The 26,306-nt window shown below is 42.5% G+C and overlaps 1 protein-coding gene across 2 annotated transcripts in view; it reads right to left on the reverse strand.

The window, feature by feature from the left end:
• Window positions 1–287: 287 nt before the first annotated feature.
• Window positions 288–26,306, reverse strand: part of ubxn4 (UBX domain protein 4) — a 53,677-nt gene continuing 27,658 nt past the window's right edge. Inside the window, exons 7-13 of one of the 2 annotated variants that reach the window (XM_070975855.1) lie at window positions 21,512–21,566; window positions 15,890–16,054; window positions 15,060–15,187; window positions 5,232–5,334; window positions 3,170–3,301; window positions 2,607–2,812; window positions 288–1,809 (exon numbers count right to left, since the gene is read on the reverse strand). In XM_070975855.1, the coding sequence (XP_070831956.1) occupies window positions 1,671–1,809; window positions 2,607–2,812; window positions 3,170–3,301; window positions 5,232–5,334; window positions 15,060–15,187; window positions 15,890–16,054; window positions 21,512–21,566 (928 nt within the window). In that variant the 3' untranslated portion in view covers window positions 288–1,670. Of the gene's footprint in view, window positions 1,810–2,606; window positions 2,816–3,169; window positions 3,302–5,231; window positions 5,335–15,059; window positions 15,188–15,889; window positions 16,055–21,511; window positions 21,567–26,306 lie in introns of both variants that reach the window. The other variant, XM_070975853.1, reaches the window with a different exon arrangement.

Consider the following 26,306-nt stretch of genomic DNA (forward strand, 5'->3'; position numbering starts at 1 on the left):
TTGATTCACTCTAATAAAGATACCGACGAGCATGCTATTCCTGCAATCACCAGCAAAACGTGGCAGTGCAATATCAAATTTCACTCATGTTAGCAGGTAAACTGAAAGATGTTGTTGATATGTGACCCTTGCATTGGTGTACTTGTACAGTGAAATAATTGTGCTCATTTGTGGTAACTTTAACCATTTTGATGAAGACTGGACTGCCGGTGCACCAGGGTATTATATTATATATTGCCACAGACACAAGATTTAAAACCACTGGTATATTGCAAAATACAGATATTTATTTTGTGATGACAGGATTCATCAGCATTGTGTGAGGTTGTTTGGCAATGGCTTGAATGTAACGGACATTGCTTTCCATGTAAAATGAATTAATGAGTTATGTTATTTTCTCAATAATCAAGTTCCTTTACATGATAAACTTAATGTTACATAAAATTGAAATCAGTAAACCTAAAATTAGTTTGTGATAATATGAACAAAAGACATTCTAGGTTCAAGGGCCAGCAAACACGGTATGAAATTATATTTTGATGAACTGACAGTAAAAAACAGACTTCAGTTAGGAGTATAACCTGCATGTTGGAATGGAAATAGTCTAGTTATATTTGATGGGGTTTCATAAATGATAGACTTATAATTTAGGTAAGATGGATCTGCTTTATTAGTGATTTTGACAGGAATGGCAACAAGTACAGATGAGGTGGCATGGCATGATAGCTTTTCAAAATAACATTATAATTTAAGATAACAAATCAAAGCTCCAACTGTGTCCAAAGAGCCAACAATTCTGGATTATGGTGACATCATGTCAGCCTGGATGAAACAGGTCAGGAATGATTCAGACAAGACACAACTCAAAGTTGTTGTTGTTGTTATTTTAAAAAGACAGGCTGCTTTAATTTTCATTGCTGGTTGAGGGGCAATACAGTAGCCAGCCACTGGTAGAAACACTACCATACTGCCATGGTGTGTGTATATGTGTAGGTTCGGGGGGGGGGGGGGGGGGGGGGGGGGGGGGGGGGGAGGGGGGGGGGGGGGGGGGGGTTATTGGCATAAAGTTCTCTAGTTCTCTGCCAAGAAGAATTTCATATATCTAAAACAAACAAAAAAAAAAAAAAACATCATTCCACTGATAGATACCAATCAGTATGAATCACTGGCAATCAGCCATTCACTTTTCAAAGTTAGACATATCCACAAAGTAGTGACTCCACAACATAATGTGAAGACAGGCTCAGATTACAACATCTTCAGGTCAGGTTAACTGTTAACTTTCTCTTTTCAAGGAATTTGGTGCCTGACAATCACGGCAACCTAGGTCACTTGAGAATGATAAGCTATAAGCTACTTACCAAAGGATGCTGGTACTGTATAGCTTTTCAAAGTCTGATCGGAGCTTAAGCCTGCTGTAATCTGAGCCCAGGTTCTGAGACAGAATAATGTCATAATCAACACAAAATACTCATCTAAAACCTAAAGGAGATTCTGTTGATTAGTATTGATCTACCCATGTAGGTGAGGTGCAGGGTGTAGGCCTGGAAAGCAGTAAGAGAAAGAGAAAACATGAGGATGAGCCTGAAGTGTAGCAGAAACCTTGAACTGGTCAGACTGATCTAATCGCACAAGGAGAGCAAAAGGAAGGGAGAGCTGCTGTCACTGTGCTACATCTGCTGGGTGGAGTTCCCATTCCAGGTGTTGTTGTCATCCTCACTGTCCTCCTGAGTCCGGAGTCTGCAAATTTTACCATCTTTCTTGAAGTCCTTGGGCTTTTTCTCCAGAGTGTGCTTGGAGAGTGTTTCTCTGAGTTGACACAGAAGAAAATGGCATATACAGTTTATACATACTGTATATAACAATAAAATCTCAAAAGCATTGATTGTTGTAAAGTGCTGATGTAACTGAGTCGTAATCCTATAAACTAGTAGCATGGTAAACAGTAGCACAAGCAAAGAAGAGAGAACTCACCTAACTGGCTCAATAACATCAAAAGCTGTCACACAACAATATCGACTGTATTCTAAGTTTGCTTTATCTACCATAAGCTAATGGTCAAACCAGATCAAATAAGACTATAGCAGCAGAACCACTGAATGGATTCAAATGAACGATGTTATATTTGTTATTTTTGCTGATTCAGTTTTAATTCAGTTGTGATTTAATTCTGATAAAGCTCAGAAATTACATTTTATTTGCTCATGAATGACAATGTATTGGGAATGATGAATTAAAAAAACAAATGCATTTAATTTTAGTTTTAAGTGCTCATTCATAAATATCCCATTGTGGTCACTGTACTAACCCAACAACAGTTAACACAAGCATGATACATTAGTGGCCAAGGGGTGGAGGCATTTGACAGTGATGTGTTGACTTGAGTTCCAGAGACAGTGTCTTCCATCTAAATTTGGTGTTTTCAACAACACTGCATGGATTCAAAAGTGTTAACCCCCTCAACTTTAGATGAATTACAAACAGAATTTGCTTTTGATCTGTGGTTGTGGATCAATGTAGTCTGATGGAGTCACATTTCTGACACATATGGGTAAATCTTTACCACCCTACTGCTGTTTTGCATACTGCTGTTTACAAGCCCTCACCTCTTTGGTTTGTCAGAAGCTGAGTTGGTATAAGAGTTGGACTGGTGGGTGGGGTGTCTGGCTGTTGTTCCAGCAGGGGCTGGGTTTGTAAACATGATGGAGCTGAGGAATCTCCATACAGCCAGCAGAGGATAGAAGAGTGATCCAAGGACTGCCCAGATACCGCTCCCAGAGGTCTGGACCACTGCATTACCCGGTCTGCCTGACTGCTGAGAGGGAGAGCATCCAAATAATGTTGATACAAGAGGCACATTTATAAGACGTTTAACATTTTCAGACATACATTTATTTGTAAGGAGCTAGCCATGCTGTTTCCCCGTGGATCCCTCTGCAAAGTTAAGATACTTTGGTCCTGACTGAACATCAAATAATTTCCAAAAAAACATTCTTTTAAAGTGTCAATGAAAAGTGCCAGTGTTTAAGAATGTCACAGTGACATCCAAGAAGATCAGGTAGCTCTTCTGAGCAGCATGCACTGGTCTATTTATGTTAATCAGGGTCTAGTCAGTTTCGGCGGGAAGTTGACTGAATGAAACATGAAATGTGGAATCTGGTCTACTCACTGGCAGAAGCACGATGGAAGCACTTGGAGCCAGTTCTAGTTCGAGCAGAGTCTTGTTAAGGTCTTCACTAGTGAACTCCCGCCGAGGGAACATGGTAGCCAGGGAGAAGCTTCCGTAGCGGTTTCCCACCTCCTACGACATGGGCGGTACAAAATATTTCACAGTGATTCTGAATGAAGAGATTTACAGTACTATGAATGTGGTACACTTTAGTATGCTATCACATTATTCAAAGATTTGAGTGTCCCACATGGAATCACTGGTAAGTCACTGTTAAGTCCATTGACTCCCGAGATTGTACAACATCAGAGTTTCAACTAGGGTACATTGCTTTGGTAACCTATGTTGACCCTTACCCTAAACATCAACCCATGCTGCAAAAAACACCATTGGTGTGTCCACCAATGTGTATCATAATTTGGAAGACAGTATAAATACACAGAACCCATTTAAGACTGCCTGCTCTCTGGTTCTCAATTTAATTAACATTTGGATTACCCCTGTAGGTAAAAAAGCTAATGGTTTCATAGCTAACACAGATATAAGCTACTGGATTAATTTGTGGCTTAATTCACAGTTTGCTTGCCAAGCTTAGATGGTACTTCCATCAAGCTGCTGAAATAGGACCACAAGCTCATGGTTTTTTTTTTTAGTTAGCCCCCAAGGGAGGAATGGGAATTGATAACCAGAACCCTTGAGAACCATTTCTGACAGTTGTGCATTGTAGAGCAATGATGTCATATGCTGTGTGTGTGATGATGTGTATATGCTGCTGTAACAAGAATTCATGGTGGAGATGAAGAAACTGCTAAATGTGCAGCTTCATTTCACGAAGAAAACGGAAACATAGCTAGTTGTAATGTCTGAAAATGACAGAGTAAGGGTGGAAACTCTAGCGGAAACTCTAGCGATATTGTTAAACACATCTCTCTCTATGATGTGGGCTTAAATTCCAGGAATGTTATGTACACGTGAACAACTGAGCAGCACATCTGTTACAGAGGGTAAATATCCTATTTTTTAGTAACATTAGTGCCATGCAGGCAGGCTTTGTAGATTTTTTCTTTGACTAAGAATACCTCTCTCATTTCATCAGTTCATTAGTACCATCAGATGATAGAGAGGCTGAGGAATCAATAAAGAATTGGACCGATCAGCAGAATCTATAGTAGCACTGGTCAATAAAATCTTATTAATTACTATCCCTATGTAAGAGTTATGATACTGGATAGCGCTGCTGATGACTGCTGATGGAGAAAGCCAGCACTTCCATTCAGCTTTGAAGGAGCAACATGGCCAGTCTGTGGATGATGTTGGGAATGTATTTGAGTTTGGGACAGTCAACCAGTTGTCATTACCAGCTTTTGTATTTTTATTTCTTACTCCAGTGTTTATTGATATGTTGATACTGCATTTGGCTGTTCATGTGTTTCATTGCAAGATATATACAGTTATTTCCTGTTGTGTAGCCAGGGTTCAGCTCTTGATAAGGAGGCTCATTCTAAACCCTCTAAAAACTTTATATTCTGAATAGGTTCACTAGGTTTGCCTTCTTTCCAGTGTTTCACACATTCACATCAGCGGGACATTGTAAATATATTTCAGTTATGCTTCTCTGGAGCTACGGTCTTATACCAATTTCTATACAAGTCCTGTATAGAATTCACACTAAGATTTATTATTAATTTATTTTAGATAATTACTACTAGTCTAAAGTAGTCTAGTCTCACATTCCTGCTATCATGATAAACAAACTTTCTAATTGTATTAACATAGTTTCTGTCTCCATTTACTGTTATCAAACAAGTATTAAATAAATATATGGCATGGTTTATGCTCATATCTTAAGTAGTGTGGTTATGTAATATTAGGTGTGGATTCAGTTTGGGAAGTCAAGTACTACAGAGTTACTCTTGTGAGAGCAATGACATGAGCTTCACTGATAAGTGAATATGATGAAATCCTGGGGATCACCTCAAGGATAATGTTCTATAATTTTTGTCAATAAAATTATGACAACAAATACAACAATGACTGTATCGAAGTACATAGTAAGACAGACCTGAACAGCAAAGTGCCGAGCCTCCTGTAATCTGCTCTGTGAGCGGAACTGGTTGGTGAAGGATGAGCCATCCGGGAGGCGAAACTGTATCCTTGCTATGGTACTGAACAAATGAACGAACGAAAACACACACACACACACACCCCCACCACACAAACACACACACACACACACACACACCATTTATATTCAACACATTGTATGCACAGAAACCTCAGGTAATATCTGTCTTGTTGCACCATTTTCTCTCTCATGTGGCCTCAGAATTAGCAACAATCCTGTACTCGTTATGTTAATAATTAGTAACTACAACAGTGGAAAGACTTCCTAAACAGCATTCAGACCATTTGGCCCAAAAACCATGAGCAAAATATGTTTTTTTACAGCAGTTGTGTTGCTCAAGCAGGAAATGTTAATAATGGAATGCAGCCATGATGAAACATATTAAACGTATTTCAGTTATGATTCTTCTGGACTCTTTTTTGGCTTTGAACTATTTAACACACTTTCACCTCGAAACTTCTGAAAAATTCCAAAATTGAAAATGTTCAGGACCTATGTGAGGAAATGGATTCTTGGCGACAGCAGACAATGCAGCACTTCAATTCTTCTAATGTGTATATTTACTGGATGTTCTCTGGAGTCAAGAAGAACTCACAAAGAGATGATTATCAGCATTATTAGTATGCAAATTTAATGTTTACAAAGATGACAGGTTGAGAAAGAGGCATCCTGTACAGCAATATTTGAGAGGTTATTACTAGGGGTGTAACAATACATCATATCATGTGATACCACTACAAAAATATGGCTTGTTGCTGTCATGGGACTGTTACACTATCGGGACATTACATGGTTATTTACTATCTCTCTTTGTTGAAAACTGTATTGTTTTTGGTTGAACAGCAGAGGGCGCAATCACAGCAGTCGAGTAGACAGACTCCAGTCTCTCAATTTACTGTTCGATCCCCACTTTTGGTCACAAACTTTGGGTAATGACCGATAGAACAAAACTGCGAATACAGGAAGGCGAAATGAGATTCCTCTGCAGGGTGGCTGGGCTCAGCCTCAGAGACAGGGTGAAGAACTTGGACATCTAGGAGGAGGTTGGAGTAGAGCCGTTGTTCCTCCAAGTTAAGAGATTCATCAAGGAGGACACCTCAGGGCCAGACCTTCAGGACACGCTGAAGGGATGATGCCTCTTGGCTGGCCTGGGAACACCTTGGGATCCCTCAGCAGGAGATGGTGGAAGTGGCTGAGGAGAGGGCTGTCTGGGCTTCCTTGTTGAGGCTGCTGCACCTGCAACCTGGACCCGGATAAGTGGAAGACGACGAGTACGAGAAAGGAATGAATGTGCTGTTAAAGAAAAAGAGTGAGGATGCTCCAATACCTTTTAGAGCTGATGTCAGGCAGCATTCTGATTTTCCCATTTCAATAACTGACAATGGTGAAAAGGAAACTGACAAACACGAAACAATTTGCAAATACTGCCAGACGATGGTCAACTACACCACATGAAACACGTATATGAGCTTAGCATTGTCGCTGATGCTGAACACTAGGCACGCGCACGGCCCGGCGATTGCGCACTGTATCACTCTCCAAATTTCCCGCCAAGGGGAATTTGTCTAGTTATTATTCATCATCCGTACTTTTTTTGATTCGCTACTAATCTGAAACGATAGCGAGCACCCAGGCGAATGATATATCAAAACGTGCGTCTCGATCGGGATCGGTGTGCTATTATTCTACAGAATACGCGTTTTTCGCGTCGTAAGACGCGAAAAACGCACGAAAAAATCCCATAAGAAATGAATGGGGAGAGGCGAAAAAAGTGAAAAAATCTCCCCCTTTTTCAAAGGACTACTGCTCCGGCATACTTTGACCTAGAGACGCCGTTCCAATTTTAAAACGTAGACACAAGTCTCGTGTATGGGTGTGTTAAGTCTCGTTTTGATAGGTCGTATAGTTTTCGAGCAGTCGCAGTTCAATGACCGTGAGCGTTTTGGGAGAAATTCTGAGTTTATAATGGGTGTGTATTGCACGGAATGTTCGCGCTAGAGTGGAGGGGATTAACTGCCAGAGTGGAGAGAAGCACTGAAAATTGTGTGAAACTTTTGTCTTTCCACGCTCCTCCAAAGCACAAATTTCGCTCTACGTGCGCGAAACTTTTCAAGGTTGTAGTGCCGCTTGCGCTGATTCTCACGATGTGCCTGGTTCAGCAATAGGACTTACGGTTTTTGAGTTCTCAGCCTCTGAGCGAGGAGAGCGCCTCTGACCTCGCCCATAAGGTCCAATACAAATGAAAAACGGGAGAGACAGAAACCAGCTGTTTTTTAACTCGCTGTAAAATCCGCATTTTTCAGCCCAGCGAAAAAAGAAAGTGATCAAAGTGTACAGCAAAGCCTTGTGGCTCTCACGGTGAAGAAATTTCGGCAATAGGAGTTTCGGTGTCGGCGTGAGAAGCGTTTGTTCGGAGGGTGCGCAGAGGCCAAATTCAGACGTTTCTCAGAGTCTCGCAGACCCGCAGGTGGCCTGATCTCAAGTTGCCGTGGCAACCTCTGAGCTTAATTGCCTCTCCCACACACACACACATGTAGCATGAGCTGCAGCTGTGCAGCTCAGTCAAATGATCAGTTCTCCATTAAGCTCTATAGTGACATGCTAACCAGCCACAGCCAAGCTACCTACTGGTGAGTTGTATGTGTTATTGATGTAATGAGTGATGTTGGCCTTTAGCGTTAGCCACAATGCTAACATGCTAATGCTAACATGAGGTCCTATGAATTTGTTGGTGCCTGGAGGTATACCTGTTGATGTCGGGTTGGTGTGCTAACATGCTAATGTTAGCATGCTAATGCTAATATGCTAACTTAGGCTAAAATGATTGTTGAAGGCATTCTAATGGGGGTTCAGAGGTTTTTAATGTGATATTTGACATACTAATGTTAGCATGCTAATGCTAACATGCTAACATATGTTAAAATGATTGGTAAAGGCATTCTAAGGGTGTTTCAGACCTTTTCAATGTGTTTTTTGACATGCTAATGTCAGCTTAGCATTGTCGCCGATGCTGAAATGGGGTCCTATGAACGGGTTTGACTTGTGATATCGGGTTGCTGTGCTAATATGATGGCACTAGGCATGCGCACGGCCCGGCGTTTGGCACACGGCCCGGCGTTTGCGCACTGTATCACTCTCCAAATTTCCCGCCGAGGGGAATTTGTCTAGTTTTATTTTGAAATTGTACTGAAACTGAAACCTCCTTTTCAGGTGGTCTCTGTTTGATTTTTGGCCCACATTAGAGCCAGCCCAAATGAACTGCACTAACTAGGCAAACAGGTTAGGAGCGAAAGCACCTTTAAACCTCTTCATTTTGATTTATCTCAGATGTTTATATTGATGTGTATTATGCAGTATGTTCAAATCTAGACTGGGTAACATCGTCACAATGTAGGCTTCAGCTCCTCACAGGAGATTCAACTGTCTCATTAACATAGACATTTGAACTGCTTTAATCTCTTCAAATGAAAATTCAAATGCTTTCAAGACTTCACGCTGCACTTACACTTAAATTTCTTTCATTTCAACTGCTATTTGAGTGGCTTTCAATATATCAATATCCTTTTATTTTGACTAACTTCATCTGTTTCTTCATCATTCTTTCTTCATCTTCATCTGAGATGGTGATTGATTTCAGAAGGAACAGGGTTGACCTCACAACCACTGTGTATTCTGGGGGAGAATGTCACAGTGGTGCAGGATTACAAATAGTGCACCTCGACAACAGACTAAACTGGAAAACGAACATCAATGCTGTCTACAAGAAGAGGGTGAGCAGACTCTCTTTCCTGAGGAGGCTCGGATATGTTCAATGTGTGCAGCAAGTTGTTACCAGTCTGTTGTTGCCAGTGCACTCTTCTTTGCTGGAGTGTGCTGGGGGAGCAGCACCAACAGACTTAAACTGATCATGAAGGCTGGCTCCATCATTGGCTGCAAATTAGACACCTTTGAGGGGATGGTGGAGAGGAGGACACTGGACAGACTGTTATCCATCATGGATAACACTGAACATCCTCTTTACCACCTGGCGGACAGACAGCACAGCTCCTTCTCCAACAGACTGCTCCAGCTCTGCTGTCACAAGAGCAAGCTATGTTGTGGATGATAGGAGTTGGCAATTGATCAGTAAGTGTTTTCGGTCGTTATTTCTGGCTCACACTAGCAGATAGGCTGTTAGCACACTTTGATGTTATTGTTGTTATTGTTGTCACGGAACATTTGCTCTCACTCTCTGAGTTTTGATAGTAGGGTCGGCTGACGTGGGTCACACCCTCTATCTGTCACTAGCTGGCAAAATCCTGAAGGGGCAGGTTCAGCCATGGCAACAAGCTGTGAGGGGGCACAGCTGTGGCACTTCCTATATTTAACACACAGGCTGTGCTGAAGCATCAGCCTCTGTGCGTCAGCCCTTTGGGTAAAGACCTGCGAGTCTACTGAGCAGGGACACAGGTAACCACCACTACTCTTACACTACTCCCGCTGCCTTTCTGCGCACACGCACCATGTGCTATCAGTATATTCCTGTCCTCCAGGACATGCGAAAAAAAAACCAACAAAAAAACAAAACGCATTGGCCATAAAAGGCGACGCAATCCTGAGAACCACTACTCACTCAGAAAAACCTGATCTACTCCCTCTGCTTTTTCCTTTGCCCTCCATTTATCTATTTTCAAATTTATCCAAGCACTTCATCAAATTCAAGTCCTAGCAAGTCCAAAACCTGGATCCGTCCAGAAAACACAGCCACACCAGCTGCGCTTTCAGCTGACTCTACTTTCTCCCACACACCTCATGCTGATGGACATGGAGGTGGTAAGGGCACACTCATTTCCAAAAACTGCAAATTCACCAAGCCTACTCCTCTAAGCAACAGCTCCTCCTTCGAAAATCATGCAATCATGGTTACTGCTCTCCTCACTACCTGTAAATGAGGCAATAGACACACTCTGCTCTTCGGTAGCCATTCTCATCAAAACTTGCTTGTAAAACCCCCACCAGTCCATGGCTCACCGGTTTTATCCGGTCTTATCAGAGAGCAACGGGCATTGCTCAGAGCAGCTGAGAGAAAATGGAGCAAAACCAGAGATCCCTCTGACCAGAGACAATCAGACTCATTTTCCCATGTCACAGAGGAGAAAGTCTCCAACCTTCTGCTCGACTCTCACCCCAGTACCTGTCCACTGGACCCTATACCCTCAGACCTCCTCCAGGCCATCTCGCCCACACTTATCCCTGCTGTCACCCACATGATCAACTCCTCACAATGGGTGTGTTCCCCACTGCTTTTAAACAAGCCCGAGTAACCCCACTAATAAAGAAACTTACACTCGACCCAGCTCAGGTTCAAAATTACAGGCCGGTTTCACTCCTCATTTTCGTTTCCAAGACTCAATCTTGAATCAGGTCTCTGAATTCCTTTCTGATAACAACCTGTATGATCCCAGCCAATCCGTTTCAAATGCAGACACTCTATGGAGACTGCGCGCTTATCTGTAGTGGAAACACTACGATCAGCTAGGGCTATTGGTCAATCCTCTGTTCTACTATTGCTTGACCTATAGGCTGCCTTTGACACAGTTAACCACCAAATCCTCTTACCCACACTCGCTGAGCTCAGTATCTCAGGATCTGCTCTCTGTTGGTTTGAGTCCTACCTCTCAGGGAGATCCTGTGCAGTATCTTTGAGGGGAGAAGTGTCTAAATACCACTGCTTATCCACAGGGGTACCTCAAGGGTCAGGGCTTGGACCCCTTCTCTTTTCAATATACACCACCGCACTTGGTGCAGTCATCCGCTTACATAGCTTCTCATACCATTCATATGTTGAGGATACCCAGCTCCTTCTTTCGTTCCCGCCAGAACTCCTTGTCATCCCGGCCAGTCCCTCAATACAACAACAGATCAGTATCCAGCTTCACTCAGCTCTGGTCACTCCCATAAAAAATCTGCTAGAAACTTGGGTGTCATGATTGATGACCAACTAACTTTTAAAGAGCATGTGACCTCTGTTGCTTGGTCATGCCGATTTGCCCTGTACAACATCAGGGCAATCAGACCCTACCTGTCTGAGCATGCAACACAACTCCTAGTACAAGCGCTGGTACAATCATGCCTCGACTACTATAATTCCTTACTGGCAGGGCTCCCAGCATGCTTGTTAAGACCCTTGCAGATGATCCAGAATGCAGTGGTTCACCTGGTCTTTAACCAGCCCAAACAAGCACATGTCACTCCACTGTTCATATCCCTCCACTGGCTCCCAGTTGCTGCCTGCATCAAGTATAAGTCCTTGATGCTTGCCTACAAAATAACCACCAAAACCACTCCAACCTACCTGAACTCCCTCATTCAGGTTTAAGCTCCCTCCCGCTCACTACACTCTGCCCAAGAACAGCGCCTGGTGTTGCCAGCTCCAAAAGGCCCTAAGTCTCTAGCTGGACTCTTTTCTTTTGCGGTTCCCAGGTGGTGGAACGAGTTACCAAACTCCAGAGTCCCTCTTGATCTTTAGAAAAAGACTTAAGACCAAGCTCTTTACTGAACACCTTCTTTCTATAAAACAAAACTACAAACAAAAACAAACCAACAACAAAAAAAACTGTTCACTCTATGCATTATTTTGTAGCACTGTCTTGTAGCACCTATGTCCAGTTGGACCAGAAAGTTGCATTAGGGCACTGAACCTTGCTTGTGATGTATGAAAATCTCATATGTATGTTGCTTTTCATAAAATTTAAACAGTTAATCTCCACTAACCTCACAAACTCCAATATTTCAGTGTTTACATATTATTTGCACTAGTTCAATATTGCACAATACTGTTTATTGTTTACATTTATTTATCACTTGATACTTACACATACACTCACTGGCCACTTTATTAGGTACACCTGTTCAATTGCTTGTTAACACAAATAGCTAATCAGCCAATCATATAGCAGCAACTCAATGTATTCAGGCATGTAGACGTGGTCAAGACAACTTGTTGAAGTTCAAACCATTGGTGCCAGACAGAATGGTCTGAGTATCTGAGGAATTGCTGATCTATGGGATTTTCATGCACCACCATCTCTACGGTTTACAGAGAATGGTCAGAAAAAGAGAAAATATCCAGTGAGCGGCAGTTGTGTGGATGAAATTGCCTTGTTGATGTCAGAGGTCAGAGGAGAATGGGCAAAATGATAGAAAGGCAACAGTAACTCAAATAACCACTTGTTACAACAGGGTATGCAGAATACCATATCAGAACATACAACACGCCAAACCTTGAAGCAGATACAGCAAGATCACACCGGGTCTGTCAACTCAACAGGAAACTGATGCTACAATTTGCACAGGCTCACCAAAATTGGACAATAGAAGATTGGAAAAATGTTGCCTGGTCTGATGAGTCTTGACTTCAGCTATGACATTCAGATGGCAGGGTCACAATTTGGAGTAGACAACATGAAAGCATGGATTCATCCTGCCTTTTATCCACGGTTCAGGCTGGTGGTGGCGGTGGGGCCCTTAGTAACAATTGAGCATCATTTAAATGCCAGAGCCTACCTGAGTATTGTTGCTGACCATGTCCATCCCTTTATGACCACAGCGTACCCATCCTGATGGCTACTTCCAGCAGGATAATGCAGCATGTCACAAAACTGAAATCATCTCAAACTGGTTTCTTGAACATGACAATGACTTCACTGTACTCCAGTGGCCTCCATAGTCACCAGATCTCAATCCAGTAGAGCACCTTTGGGATGTGGTGGAATGGGAGATTCGCATCGTGGATGTGCAGCCGGCAATTCTGCAACAACTGCATGATGCTATCATGTCAATATGGACCAAAATCGCTGAGGAACACCTTGTTGAAAGTATGCCACAGAAAATTAAGCCAGTTCTGAAGGCAAAAGCTGGTCCAACCGGTACTAGCAAGGTGTACCTAATAAAGTGGCCAGTAAGTGTATTTTTTTTCTGCTACATAGTTTATAATTCTGGCTCTCGCTCTCTCTCTTTAAGAACTGCTTTTAATCTTTGTTTATATACTTAGTTGTATTTTATTGTATTATATTATTACATAATAAGTATTATATATTATAATACACATTATATAACTATATACTTACTTATATTTTTAACAATTGCTGATATTCTATGTGTTTATATATTTAGTTATATTTTTAAGAACATTTCTTAGTTTTGTTATCATCCTTATTCTTCTTTATTGTATATATTCTATGGTTATACTGTACAGGCCAAAAGTTTGGACACACCTTCTTATTCGATTATTCTTTTCTTTATTTTCATGACTATTTACATTGTAGATTCTCACTGAAGGCATCAAAACTATGAATGAACACATGTGGAGTTATGTACTTAACAAAAAAAGGTGAAATAACTAAAAACATGTTTTATGTTCTAGTTTCTTCAAAATAGCCACCCTGTGCTCTGATTACTGCTTTGCACACTCTTGGCATTCTCTCGATGAGCTTCAAGAGTTAGTCACCTGAAATGGTTTTCCAACAGTCTTGAAGGAGTTCCCAGTGGTGTTTAGCACTTGTTGGCCCCTTTGCCTTCACTCTGCAGTCCAGCTCACCCCAAACCATCTCGATTGGTTTCCGGCAACTGTGGAGGCCAGGTCATCTGCCGCAGCACTCCATCACTCTCCTTCTTGGCCAAATAGCCCTTACACAGCCTGGAGGTGTGTTTGGGGTCATTGTCCTGTTGAAAAATAAATGATTGTCCAACTAAACGCAAACCGGATGGGATGGCATGTCACTGCAGGATGCTGTGGTAGCCATGTGGTAGCTACCTCTGCTTCTGAGGATAAGTTCATCCGAGTTGCCAGCCTCAGAAATCGCAAGTTAACAGCAGCTCAGATCAGAGACCAGATGAATGCCACACAGAGTTCTAGCAGCAGACCCATCTCTAGAACAACTGTTAAGAGGAGACTGCGCGAATCAGGCCTTCATGGTCAAATAGCTGCTAGGAAACCACTGCTAAGGAGAGGCAACAAGCAGAAGAGATTTGTTTGGGCCAAGAAACACAAGGAATGCACATTAGACCAGTGGAAATCTGTGCTTTGGTCTGATGAGTCCGAAGATCACTTATTTTTCAACAGGACAATGACCCCAAACACACCTCCAGGCTGTGTAAGGTCTATTCGACCAAGAAGGAGAGTGATGGAGTGCTGCGGCAGATGACCTGGCCTCCACAGTCGCCGGAAACCAATCGAGATGGTTTGGGGTGAGCTGGACTGCAGAGTGAAGGCAAAGGGGCCAACAAGTGCTAAACACCTCTGGGAACTCCTTCAAGACTGTTGGAAAACCATTTCAGGTGACTAACTCTTGAAGCTCATCGAGAGAATGCCAAGAGTGTGCAAAGCAGTAATCAGAGCAAAGGGTGGCTATTTTGAAGAAACTAGAATATAAAACATGTTTCCAGTTATTTCACCATTTTTGTTAAGTACATAACTCCACATGTGTTCATTCATAGTTTTGATGCCTTCAGTGAGAATCTACAATGTAAATAGTCATGAAAATAAAGAAAACGCATTGAATGAGAAGGTGTGTCCAAACTTTTGGCCTGTACTGTATGTATGTTTAACCTGCTGCTGCAACAAAGTGATTGGGATCAATTAAGTCTAAGTCTAAGTTTCAGTATTTAATCTACTTCAAATGTTTCATCTGCAAAATTTTCAGCCGCAAGCACTGTACATTTTCTCCAGCAGTGTAGGCAGCTGAAACATTTATAGTTTGCTCCTTGGTCCAAGGAACATTTTACCTCCTCTCCCGGACTAATGTCTCCTTCCTGACCTCCTGCTCTGCCTGTTTGGCATGCAGTAGTGCCTGCTTGGCTGCCTTCTTCTCCTCCTGCGTTTTGGCATAGCGCGCTGCTCTGTCAGCTCGGTCCTGCAGGACAGAAGGGACACAGGTTAACAAAGTTAATGTACATGATATACCATATGTCTACACATTAAAGATGGATGTGAATACATTCATTTTCTGTCTTGGAAAAGCTTGAAATCACAATTATATTTTGTGTCGAGCGTCATTCGAATTTTGTTTTTGAGTTTTAGAATCGACAAAAGAAATCCATTTCTGTTACCTCATTTTGCTGAAATTACTGTGAATTATCAAATAAAAGCTGGTTTTCAGATAGCTGGAGGCAACCAGATACTGAGCCATAATAGGCAGCATAAAAAACACTGCAAGGGTGGATTACCTGCACTTTAATATCTAACATGGTAAATTCAACATAATGTACTTATGTCTCCACAGCCCTAATTCCATCAGTACAACAGACTCATGACATACCACTGAAGTGCTGAGAACACTTTTCAGATGAAACCAATGAGAGGTCAAAAAGTGGACCCCCTTCAAAATAAATATTGCAAATACTAATACCAAATATTACTTAGAAACACATACAAAATAAAAGACAATAGGAGACATGAGATGCAGAAACACACTGCTGATCAGCAAATAAGGAAGAGATTATGCCTTCTACGTCACTGGAGGACTTTCAATGTGAAACCTCTGTGCATAGGTGTTGGTTATCAGCGACAGAGGCAGCCACAGCAAATATGTGAGGAGGGAGAAAGATGAGCTTACCAAGGCAATCTGCTGTTTCACCCGCTCCCTGGCAGCCTTCTCCTCTGCCTTTTCTCTGTTCCTTTCCTCCAGGAGTCTCTTGGTCTTCTCCTCTTCCTGTTTCCTCTTAAAGTCCTGCATATCCTTCCCTACCTTCCGTCGTTCAATTTCCTTCTTGATCTCAATCTGAATCACAGTTAACACACAGGTAGGTCAGGGGTGGTTGGCACCACATTAATTATGCATTCCAATCAATGTATATAAACTGCATTTTTAAAAACAATCAAGCACTATACACTTCTTCACACTTTTGCTAAGCAGCTACAACAGTGGCCTCTGCTGCCACCACTAGTAATTTCATCATGCTGTTGCATATAATTGTGATGTTATGTGAATGAAGGCAAGCACAATATCCTGGGAAAGAAAAACAATTTAAAGGGGAGCAGACGTTGACGCGAAACCAGGACTGAGATGAAAGGAAACATGTCCATAGGTGAGTGAAAGGAATGTGCCTTTTGTCCATGTAAAAGTTACATAGCTTCACTGTAATCAGCAGCTACACAGACCACAGTAGACAGAGCAATGAGGAACATTTACGAAGCAAGAGAATGTATTCCACATTGATTTTTTGGAATTGTGACCCACAAACATGTTTTAAAAAACACTGTGATATCCCGGTTGGTTCACAGTTTAGAGACAAATCAACTACAGACCTAGCATTCAGAGGACAAGTGACTGAGGAAACCTCAGATCACCCTTGAGACCATTTCACTGAACATGTTAATCAACAAGAGCAGTATTGCACTGATTTAGTGCTGGGTGGTATGACTAAAAATGCATATCACAGTATTTTTCAGAATTATAACAGTTTCACGGTACATGACGGTATTGTTTTGTCTTTCATCTGGAAGACAGATGTTTTAACACAGGTATATCCAGGCACTCATTTGGGCAGAGTACCGTTATCTCGTCCAAGCATACAGAGAAACTCCTCTGTTGAAAATACTTTGTCATCCTTTTCTTCTGCTTGCTATTGTTCTTATCTCTCACAAAAGGACGAAATGCAAATAAAACAATAAAATAACAAGTCGGGCTGGTCGGCAGAGTCCTCTGTTAGCGCTCTGCTCATTCATGTGTAAATGAGACGGAGCGGTGAAACTCACTGCGCAGTTGGACTGGTCAATAGCTCAGCAACCAATTGGTCAATTTTGATGATCAACACCTCTATTGACCAGTCAGAGTCAAGAGATTCGAGGGGCAGTGCCCAAATTCACCATAGTAACACCAATGACTATCCAGAGGGAAGTAAGCCCAGAGATAGGTTATCACAGGGGTGCTCACTTTTTCAGCATGCGAGCTACTTATAAAATGACCAAGTCAAAATGATCTACCTACTACAAAAATGCAAAACATATATTTATTTATAAATATACTGAGGATTCTTTATATGTACAATGTGTGTTGATGTACCTTGCATAACCGCATGAGCCAATATTGCACAACACAACACAATTAACTATTGTACATTTTTTGTCATTACCCGAGTTTACTCTGATGACTTGCACTGAATGGAATCAGCCAGTTATGCATAGTCCGGACAGTAGCTGCTGACAGCCAGCCTCAAACACACTTCCAAATGATCATCAGTCATGGTGGAACGGTACTTGGACTTAATGATCTTCAGGTGGGAAAAGGCTGACTCACATAAATAAGTGGAGCCGAATAATGCAATCAAGGAGGTAGCACATTTCCTCATGTTGGGGTACTTGACCTCTGTGAGTAAGTTCCAGAACTGTCCATTAGCTCTGGACTTCAGCTGAATGTCGGCTTGTAGTGTCAAAATCTCATCTTCCACTCCAGAAGAGTTCAGGTGAAACAGTGTTGCAATTTTTGATGCAAGTGAATCAACCTCAGCATCTTCTCGAAAAGGATAACACATGAATGTAGCGACTGGCTCGAGGAAAGAAAAGTCTTGAAAGAGTTTCTTAAACTCTGACAGACAATTGTCAATCTGCTCTGTGTAGCGTGCACTGTCAAGTTGCCCATAGGCCTTCCCTTGCATCTCCAGCTCTGACAACAGGTTTTGGAAGTTTGCCAAATCATGGCGCTGCAGCTTTGAGGAGAGATGTTGCATCTTTCGTTTGAATGCATTAACTGAGCTGATCATGTTGATCACTGTTTTGTCTTTTGCTTGCAGCTCAAGATTGAGGTCATTCAACATGCTGTCAGATCGGTTAAAAATGCCAAGTCTAACAGCCACTGACCGTCATTTAGTTGCTTGTATTCTGCATGTCCAGCTTCACGGAAAAACTCCTTAATCTCCGGACAGAGCTCTCGAAATCTTTGCAGGAATTTCCCTCGACTAAGCCATTTCTCGTCAGTGTGTAGCAACAACTCAGAGTGGTCACAGTCAGCCTTCTCCAGATGTGCACGGAATAACCGTCTTTGAAGAGATCTGGCGCGAATAGAACAGTCGATCTTTGTTGCCACATCCATGATCTCTTTCATGTTGAGCATTTTAGCGCATAACGCTTGTTGATGGATTATGCAATGTTAATTAAGGAAGTCCGGAAAAGCGTCGTCCTGCCTGCACTTGGCAATAAATCCATTCAAGCGGCCAACCATTGCGGGTGCTCCATCCATGGTGATGGACACCAATTTGTACACTGGGAGCTGGGTTTTCTCGATAAAGTTTTTGAATGACTGAAAAATGTCCTCTCCTCGCTTCTATTCTTTCATGGACAGTACTGTTAGTAGCTCCTCTTTTGCAGTGATATCAGTAAACACCATACGAATTAAAATGCACATCTGGGCTGTGTAACTCACGTCCGTAGATTCATCCAACTGCAGTGAGAAAAACTCACAATCCGCGATGTCCTTCCAAAGTTGCTGCTTCAAATCCTCCGCCATGGCTTCACTGCGCCATGTAACTGTACTTCTTGACAGCTGGAGAGCTTTGATCGAAGATAACATTTCTGCCTTGTGAGTCAGCTGCTTCAACGAATGCCTCTTTTGCCATCTCTCCGTCTTGGAAAGACTTCTTGTTTTTAACGATGAGGTGACTCACCCGAAACAATGCTTTGGTGGCGGCTTTTGCCTTTGAAGTATGTTGCGAGAACAATGACTGCTGTCTGGACAACTGGCATTTTTGTTCCTTCACCTTTCTCTTTCTCAGCTCGCTTTTCGGCGGGAAGTCGGTGTCGTATTTTCCATGAACAGTCCGAAAATGCCGCTCCACATTTCCCTTCTTTGGTATTGCGATGGTAGTCTTGCAGGTGAGGCAAACGCACTTTGAAAATGTCATCGGGAAAAAAAAAGTCCTCCTCCCATTCCGTATGAAAGTGATAAGTCTTTGCCTTCTTACTTGGACTCATTTTTATACCCTTTCTTAAGTTTAAGAGAAAAAAACGGGGGCTAAAAATTGGAGGTAACTTGTTAACTAGCTTGTTAGTTTTGCTGCACTTAGCGCCGTTGTTTGCGCATGCGCAGTGACCTAAGTGTCAGAAAACATCAGATGTCATCTGACTGGCTGCCCTGTATATCAATCAAGTGACAGGATGGATGACAGGCTGACGTGTTTTTTTTTTTTAATGTCATGCGATCAACCCACAGGTTACCTTTGTGATCGACCAGTCGATCACAAAGGTAACCTGGGTTATTGCATGAAGAGCGCTCCCTCCACTCTAGAAACCCCTCCTCTTTATGTATACAACCATGGCCTTCGTGATTGAACTAAAACTAACACAGAGTCATAGGAGGAGATGTAAGGAGCTGGAAATTAACTTTGGACCCCAAAACAGCAAAGGTAAGACATACTTTATGATTTAGCAAAGTTATTTTTCTGCTACTTTTTGGCTGCTAGCTCACCGAGTTTCTGTCGCACAGTGAGGAGGCAGACATCTTCGTGATCATCAGACTTTCTGCTTTTATATGATACCAGGCTTGTGTGGTTTGCATCAAGTGGTGAAATCAGCAGAGGCTCTAGAATGGACATACGCTATTTTCGTCTTTTTGTTACATGCACATGTAATTTATTTCTGTATGAATTATGTTTCATTTGGTGGCAATGCTTGGTATAGGCTTTTAACTGAGATTCTCCCCGTCATTCTGACATGCTACACGTTAGGATTGGTGCTTCCTAGCGTGAGCATTGACCATCTGAACTAGAGCAAATTGATCGTGTTGCCTATCCGGCGACGACTTTAGCCCGACGAAAAAAACAACAGACATGGCTCCTCTTTTTGGCACAAGTTCGTCTGTGTCATCATGTTCTACTAGTTCTGCAGCTTCGATTTCGGAACTTTCAATGTCTGTCCCATCCATCTTCACCATAACGTAACACCTGAGCACTACAGTTTACCCTCATCACGCCCCACACCATGCTTGTTCAGAAGCAACATTGAAAACGGCCCCGTCTGAAACAGTGTCGTGCAGCATTCTGGACGTTGTGGATACATACACCGGTGTAGCAGTATATTAAAAATTCATATCATAAGAAACATATACACCAGTATTCGGTGTGAACTGGTATACCGCCCAGCCCTACACTGATTTATACATAACAGTGATGTTGAGATTAAAGCAGACTGTGTTTAACTGTAACTGCAAGTGATTAGCCTGTGCATATCGGAGATCTGTGCACAGGGTGCGGAGGATAAGCCGAGACAGAATGGACCAACAACTCTGTCCTATACTCCTGATGTGCTCACAACTGTTGTGTTCACCCTTGCTGGGTGACATATGACAGGAGGAGCTCAGTGAGCATCCAGTATGTTTAACATTGATAACTGAGGGGAAAAAATAGGCTTTCTTTCACCTTTTGGAGGAACTGAATCATGTGTCCGGTTAGTAACAAATTTCCATATTTCACATATTGGGGTGACGTGACCTCCCTGTGGCCACTGTGATTACACACGTTGGTGCAGCACAATGGAAAATATGGAGTAGTCTTTAACATCCTAAGACCTGAACTCTTGCATGGCATGTATTTTTAATTTCTTTTTGTTATTTGGGCTGATTGGGACCTGATGAGTTTAAAAACAAAGAATTATCAGTATATTTTTACTATTATTTTTATATATTATTATTATATTATGTATGTTATATATATATCATTGGGCTGCACGGTGGTGCAGCAGGTAGTGCGTGTGCCTCACAGCAAGAAGGTTGCCGGTTCGATCCCCGGGTCAGGCGGGGCCTTTCTGTATGAAGTTTGCATGTTCTTCCCGTGCATGCGTGGGTTCTCTCCGGGTACTCCGGCTTCCTCCCACAGACCAAAAACATGCTCGTTAGGTTAATTGATGACTCCGTAGGTGTGAGTGTGAATGTTTGTTTGTCCTTACATGTGGCCCTGCAATCGGCTGGCGACCGGTTCAGGGTGTACCCCGCCTCTCGCCCATTGTAGCTGGGATAGGCTCCAGCCCCCCGCAACCCCGAAAGGGATAGGCGGTATAGATAATGGATGGATATATATCATTATTATTATTTGCAGTGTAATGTCCTCGTATGTGGAGATCAGGCCCTCGTAGAGCAAAATTGTTGTCTAGACCACAATACTAGGTCTAGACAACCCAAAATATGATGTCCACATATGTGGACGCCAGGTCCTAGGAGGTTAATGACCAAAAAGGCTTGTCTCCTTACCTCTTCTTCTTCTATCTTCCTTTGCTCTCGTCTCTCCTCCAGCTTCTTGGTCAACCTGACAGGACAATATAATGAAATTAAGAATATCTGTTAAGATTAAAGAAAATGGAGGAAAACTGGGCTCAGTTCACTGTAACATAATACAAAAGAGACATGCCTGTCTATAATTAAGCAATATGTCTGGAAAGAAGGTATTACTTTTCCAAGATAATATTCTTCCAAGAGAATATTATTCTCCACTATTATCCAGCAACTCAACACTGTCCTCATCAGTCCGCACTTGTCATCAAACTGTGAAAAACATGCAACTTTCTTCAATAACAAAATAAAAGATTATATCAATTAGAACCAGCACTGCTGTTGATACACTACTCACAAAAAGTGAGGGATATTTGGCTCTTGGGTGAAATTTCAGGATGAACTTAAACTGTACCATAACCTCATAACTTCAACAGGTGAACTTAATTTGACCTTCTCTAAACTTTTGAATGCACATGTCCAAGTGTTCAGTGTTTCAGTAATTTTCGCACAACTTGCTGTTCTCTAACAAGGAGCTGAATGACAAAATTCACAACAGGTGTTTGATCCATGAATCGACCAATACATTTCCTGGTTCAATTAGAATTGGTATTTAAACAGTCCTCTTCAACATACTGTTCACATTTTGACATCATGAGACCAACACGACACCTAGCAATTGATCAACAGTTCCTCGCCATTGCAAGGCTTCAAGCAGGATGTTCTCAGAGGGAAGTGGTCATTGAGCTTAGAGTGTCACAGAGTGTCTTCAGCAGGTTGCAACAGAGATACAGAGAGACTGGAAGAGTCACAGAAAGGCATAGAAGCCATTCCGTCACATCAGACCATTCGTTTACATCAGCGTGGTCTGACTGCTAGACGACATGCAAGGGCACCTGACCACACCACCAGGCATTGGCATCATTGTCTTGCATGGGCAAGGGAGCAATTGCACTGGACGAGGGACCAGTGGGCCTCAGTGCTGTTCTCTGATGCAAGTCGATTCACGATGAGCAGAAATGATGGCCGCCAACGATGTTGAAGACATCAAAGAGAGCGCTATGCATCAGCCACTGTTGTCACCAGACAAGCCTTTGGTGGTGGTGTTACAGTGTGGGCAGGTGTGTTTGTCAATGCAGGACTGCCCTACACTTTGTGAATGGTGCAGTGACAAACCCATACTAGCTGAATAACATCAGTAACCCAGTCAGTGTGCCCCTGCGTGAACAGGCCTAATTTCATCTTCATGGACGACAATGCTCCAGCTCATCGAGGTCGCATCAATATGGAACGGCTGCTGAGACTGGGGTACCTCAAATGGAGTGGCCTGCACTTTTGCCAGACCTGAATCTCATAGAAAACCTATGGGATCAGCTGAGTCGCTGTGTAGGCTTGTAATTCTGTACCCCAGAACCTCAATGACCTAAGGGCTGCCCTTCAAGAAGAATGGGATGCTGTGCCTTAGCAGACAATAAGTCAACTTGTGAACAGCATGAGACATCGTTGTCAAGCTGTACAAGTTATTGAGACACTGACATTTTTTGTTGTGGTATACCCACCACTGTTGTTGGCTTTTTTTCAATAAATTGTTTGAGATGAGGAAATCACCACTGCATACTTCTACTTAAATGGCCTACTTTCATAATGTAATATCATTGTAGCATGAACCTTTTACATTTTCCATAAATTTTACCCGAAAGCCAAATATCCCTAGCTTTTGGGAGCAGTGTAGAAACACAAATGACCACAGGAAACCCTCTAAAAATATATTTTGTTAAACAGAACCAAAAGGACTTTAGTACAGTTTTAGCTGCTTTGCACTGGAGGAAAATCGGGGATGCACCTTTTGTAAATTATGCCAAAAAGTGGTCATTTTATTTCAGTTTTTATTTATCTATTTATTTTGTGAAGCACTTGGTGCATGTGATTTCTTTGTTGAAAAACAAAGGCTTTGGGCTGCAATTCTTTTGTGAAAGGTGTTATACAAATAATGTTTATCATTATTATCATATCATTATAATAATTACTAGACAAATTCAATACTAAAAACAGAACACAAAGCTAAAATTAGCATGTCAAAAAACACATTGAAAACGTCTCAAACACCCTTAGAACGCAATGAACATTCATTTTAAAGTATATTAGCATATTAGCATTAGCATACTAACATTAGCATATTAGCACAACAACCCGATATCAATAGTCAAACCTCCATGCACCAAGGAGTTCATAGGACCTCATGTTAGCATTAGCATGTTAGCATTGTGGCTAATGCTAACAGGCCAACACCACTCATGACCTCACTAACACTTAGAACTCACCAGTGATAGGCTAGAGCCGTTTCTCAATATGCGTTCTTCTCTGTACTTGTGTTCTTGTGTACTTGTGAAACGTCATCACTCTGAGTCCAAGTACTGTTCCAATTCTCAAGTCCGCATCTCGACAAGTACACTCAAATACCACGATGTGTTCTTGCCCCTCCCATTTTATCGAGTATGCATCGGATGGTGACTTGTGCGGACTTGGGGCAACCACGTATTCCAGATTGCATTTCGTCGCAACGATGCCGGAGGAGAGGACTCACAACTATAAGTTACAAGTTTGGAAATACTGCTGTTTTAGTAGTATGGAATGTGGTTTTAAGATTATTTTATGTGAGAAAGTGGATGTTAAAACTTAAAATCTGTGGTCGATTCATCACGATAGCGCGTAGTTTAAAATTTGCTCCAAAGTTTTCAGAGATGTGTCCTGCTAACGTCATCAAGTACACTGCTGTCCCAATTGCAGAATGACGGTCCTGCATCCTCCCGTCCTGGAGAGACTGTACTCCCAAGTCGAACTTGCTAAGTCCGAACTGCCAAGTTCGTAAGTCCGAACTTGGCGTACTTGGTATTGAGAAACGGCCTAGGCTGTGGCTGGTTAGCATGTCACTACAGAGCTTAATGGAGAACTGATCATTTGACTGAGCTACACAGCTGCAGCTGAAGCTACATATATATGTGTGTGTGTGTGTGTGTGTCTGTCTGTGTGTGGGAGAGTTTGAATTTGGCCTCTGCGCACCCTCCGAACAAACGCTTCTCACGCAAAGACCGAAACTCCTATCACCGAAATTTCACCATGAGAGCCACAAGGCTTTGCTGTACACTCCGATCACTTTCTTTTTTCGCTGGGCTCAAAAATGCCAATTTTAGAGCGAGTTAAAAAAGGGCTGGTTTCTGTCTCTCCTGTTTTTGGTTTGTATTGGACCTTATGGGCGAAGTTAGTGGCACTCTCCTCGCTCAGCCAGACACATCGTGAGAATCAGCGCAACAACTCTAGAAATTTTCACATGTCTAGAGCGAAATTTGTGCTTTGGAGGAGCGTGGAAAGACAAAAGTTTCACACAATTTTCAGAGCTTCTCTCCACTCTGGCAGTTAATCCCCTCCACTCTAGCGCGAACATTCCGTGCAATACACACCCATTATAAACTCACAATTTCTCCCAAAACGCTCACGGTCATTGAACGGCGACTGCTCAAAAACTATACGACCTATCAAAATGAGAATTACTACATCAACAGACGAGACTTGTGTCTACATTTTAAAGTTGGAATGGCGTCTCTAGGCGAAAGTATGCAGGAGCAGTAGTCCATTGAAAAAGGGGGAGATTTTTTCGGATTTTTCGGCTCGTCCCATTCATTTCTTCTGGGATTTTTTCGTGCGTTTTACGACGCGAAAAACGTGTATTCTGTAGAGAAAAATATTAGCAGACCGAGTCCAATGGAGCCGCACGTTTTGATATATAATTTGCCTGGGTGCTCGCTATCGTTTTTGACTAGTAGCGAACCGAAAAAAGTACGGAAGAGGAATAATAATTTTAAGAAGAAGAAGAAGAAACACGCAGAAGAACAATAGTGGTTCGGTGCTTTGCACTGTATCACTAATAATTAGTGATACAGTGCTTTTGCCCTGAACCACTATTGTTCTTCTGCGTGTTTCTTCTTCTTCTTCCGATTATTATTCATCTTGAATGATGGGTGTTTGCGACCTTTTCAATGTGTTTTTTGACATGCTAATGTTTGCTTCACATTGTGTTTTTAGTACTGGACACTGACCTCTGTCAGCAACACATAATGTCAGCAACACGGCCCGGCGTTTGCGCACTGTATCACTCTCCAAATTTCCCGCCGAGGGGAATTTGTCTAGTTATTCCTCTTCCGTACTTTTTTCGGTTCGCTACTAGTCATAAACGACAGCGAGCACCCAGGCGAATTATATATCAAAACGTGCGGCTCGATCGGGAATCGATGGCTATTATTTTTCTCTACAGAATACGAAAAAATCCCATTCAAAGTAAATGGGAGAAGGCAAAAAACGCGAAAAAATCTCCCCCTTTTTGAAAGGACTACTGCTCCGGCTCTCCTCCTTGAACTGCCACCTTATCGTGGTGGAGGAGTTTGAGTACCCGAATGATCCTAGAGGCTATGTTGTCCGGGGCTTAATGCCCCTGGTAGGGTCTCCCAAGGCAAACAGGTTCTAGGTGACGGGTCAGACTAAGAGCAGTTCAAGAAGCCCCTTATGAAAGAAATTAAAGCAAGGAAGCGTACGTCGCCCGGATTGGCGTCACCGGGGCCCCGCCCTGGAGCCAGGCCTGGGGTTGGGGCTCGCAGGCGAGCGCCTGGTGGCCGGGTCTTTGCCCACGGGACCCGGCCGGGCACAGCCCGAAGGAGCGACGTGGGCCCGCCTTCCCGTAGGCCCACCACCCGCAGGAAGGATCAGAAGGGGCCGGTGCTATGTG

The sequence above is a fragment of the Chaetodon trifascialis genome, chromosome 12, assembly GCF_039877785.1.
Source record: "Chaetodon trifascialis isolate fChaTrf1 chromosome 12, fChaTrf1.hap1, whole genome shotgun sequence".
Classification (NCBI taxonomy): Eukaryota; Metazoa; Chordata; class Actinopteri; order Chaetodontiformes; family Chaetodontidae; genus Chaetodon; species Chaetodon trifascialis.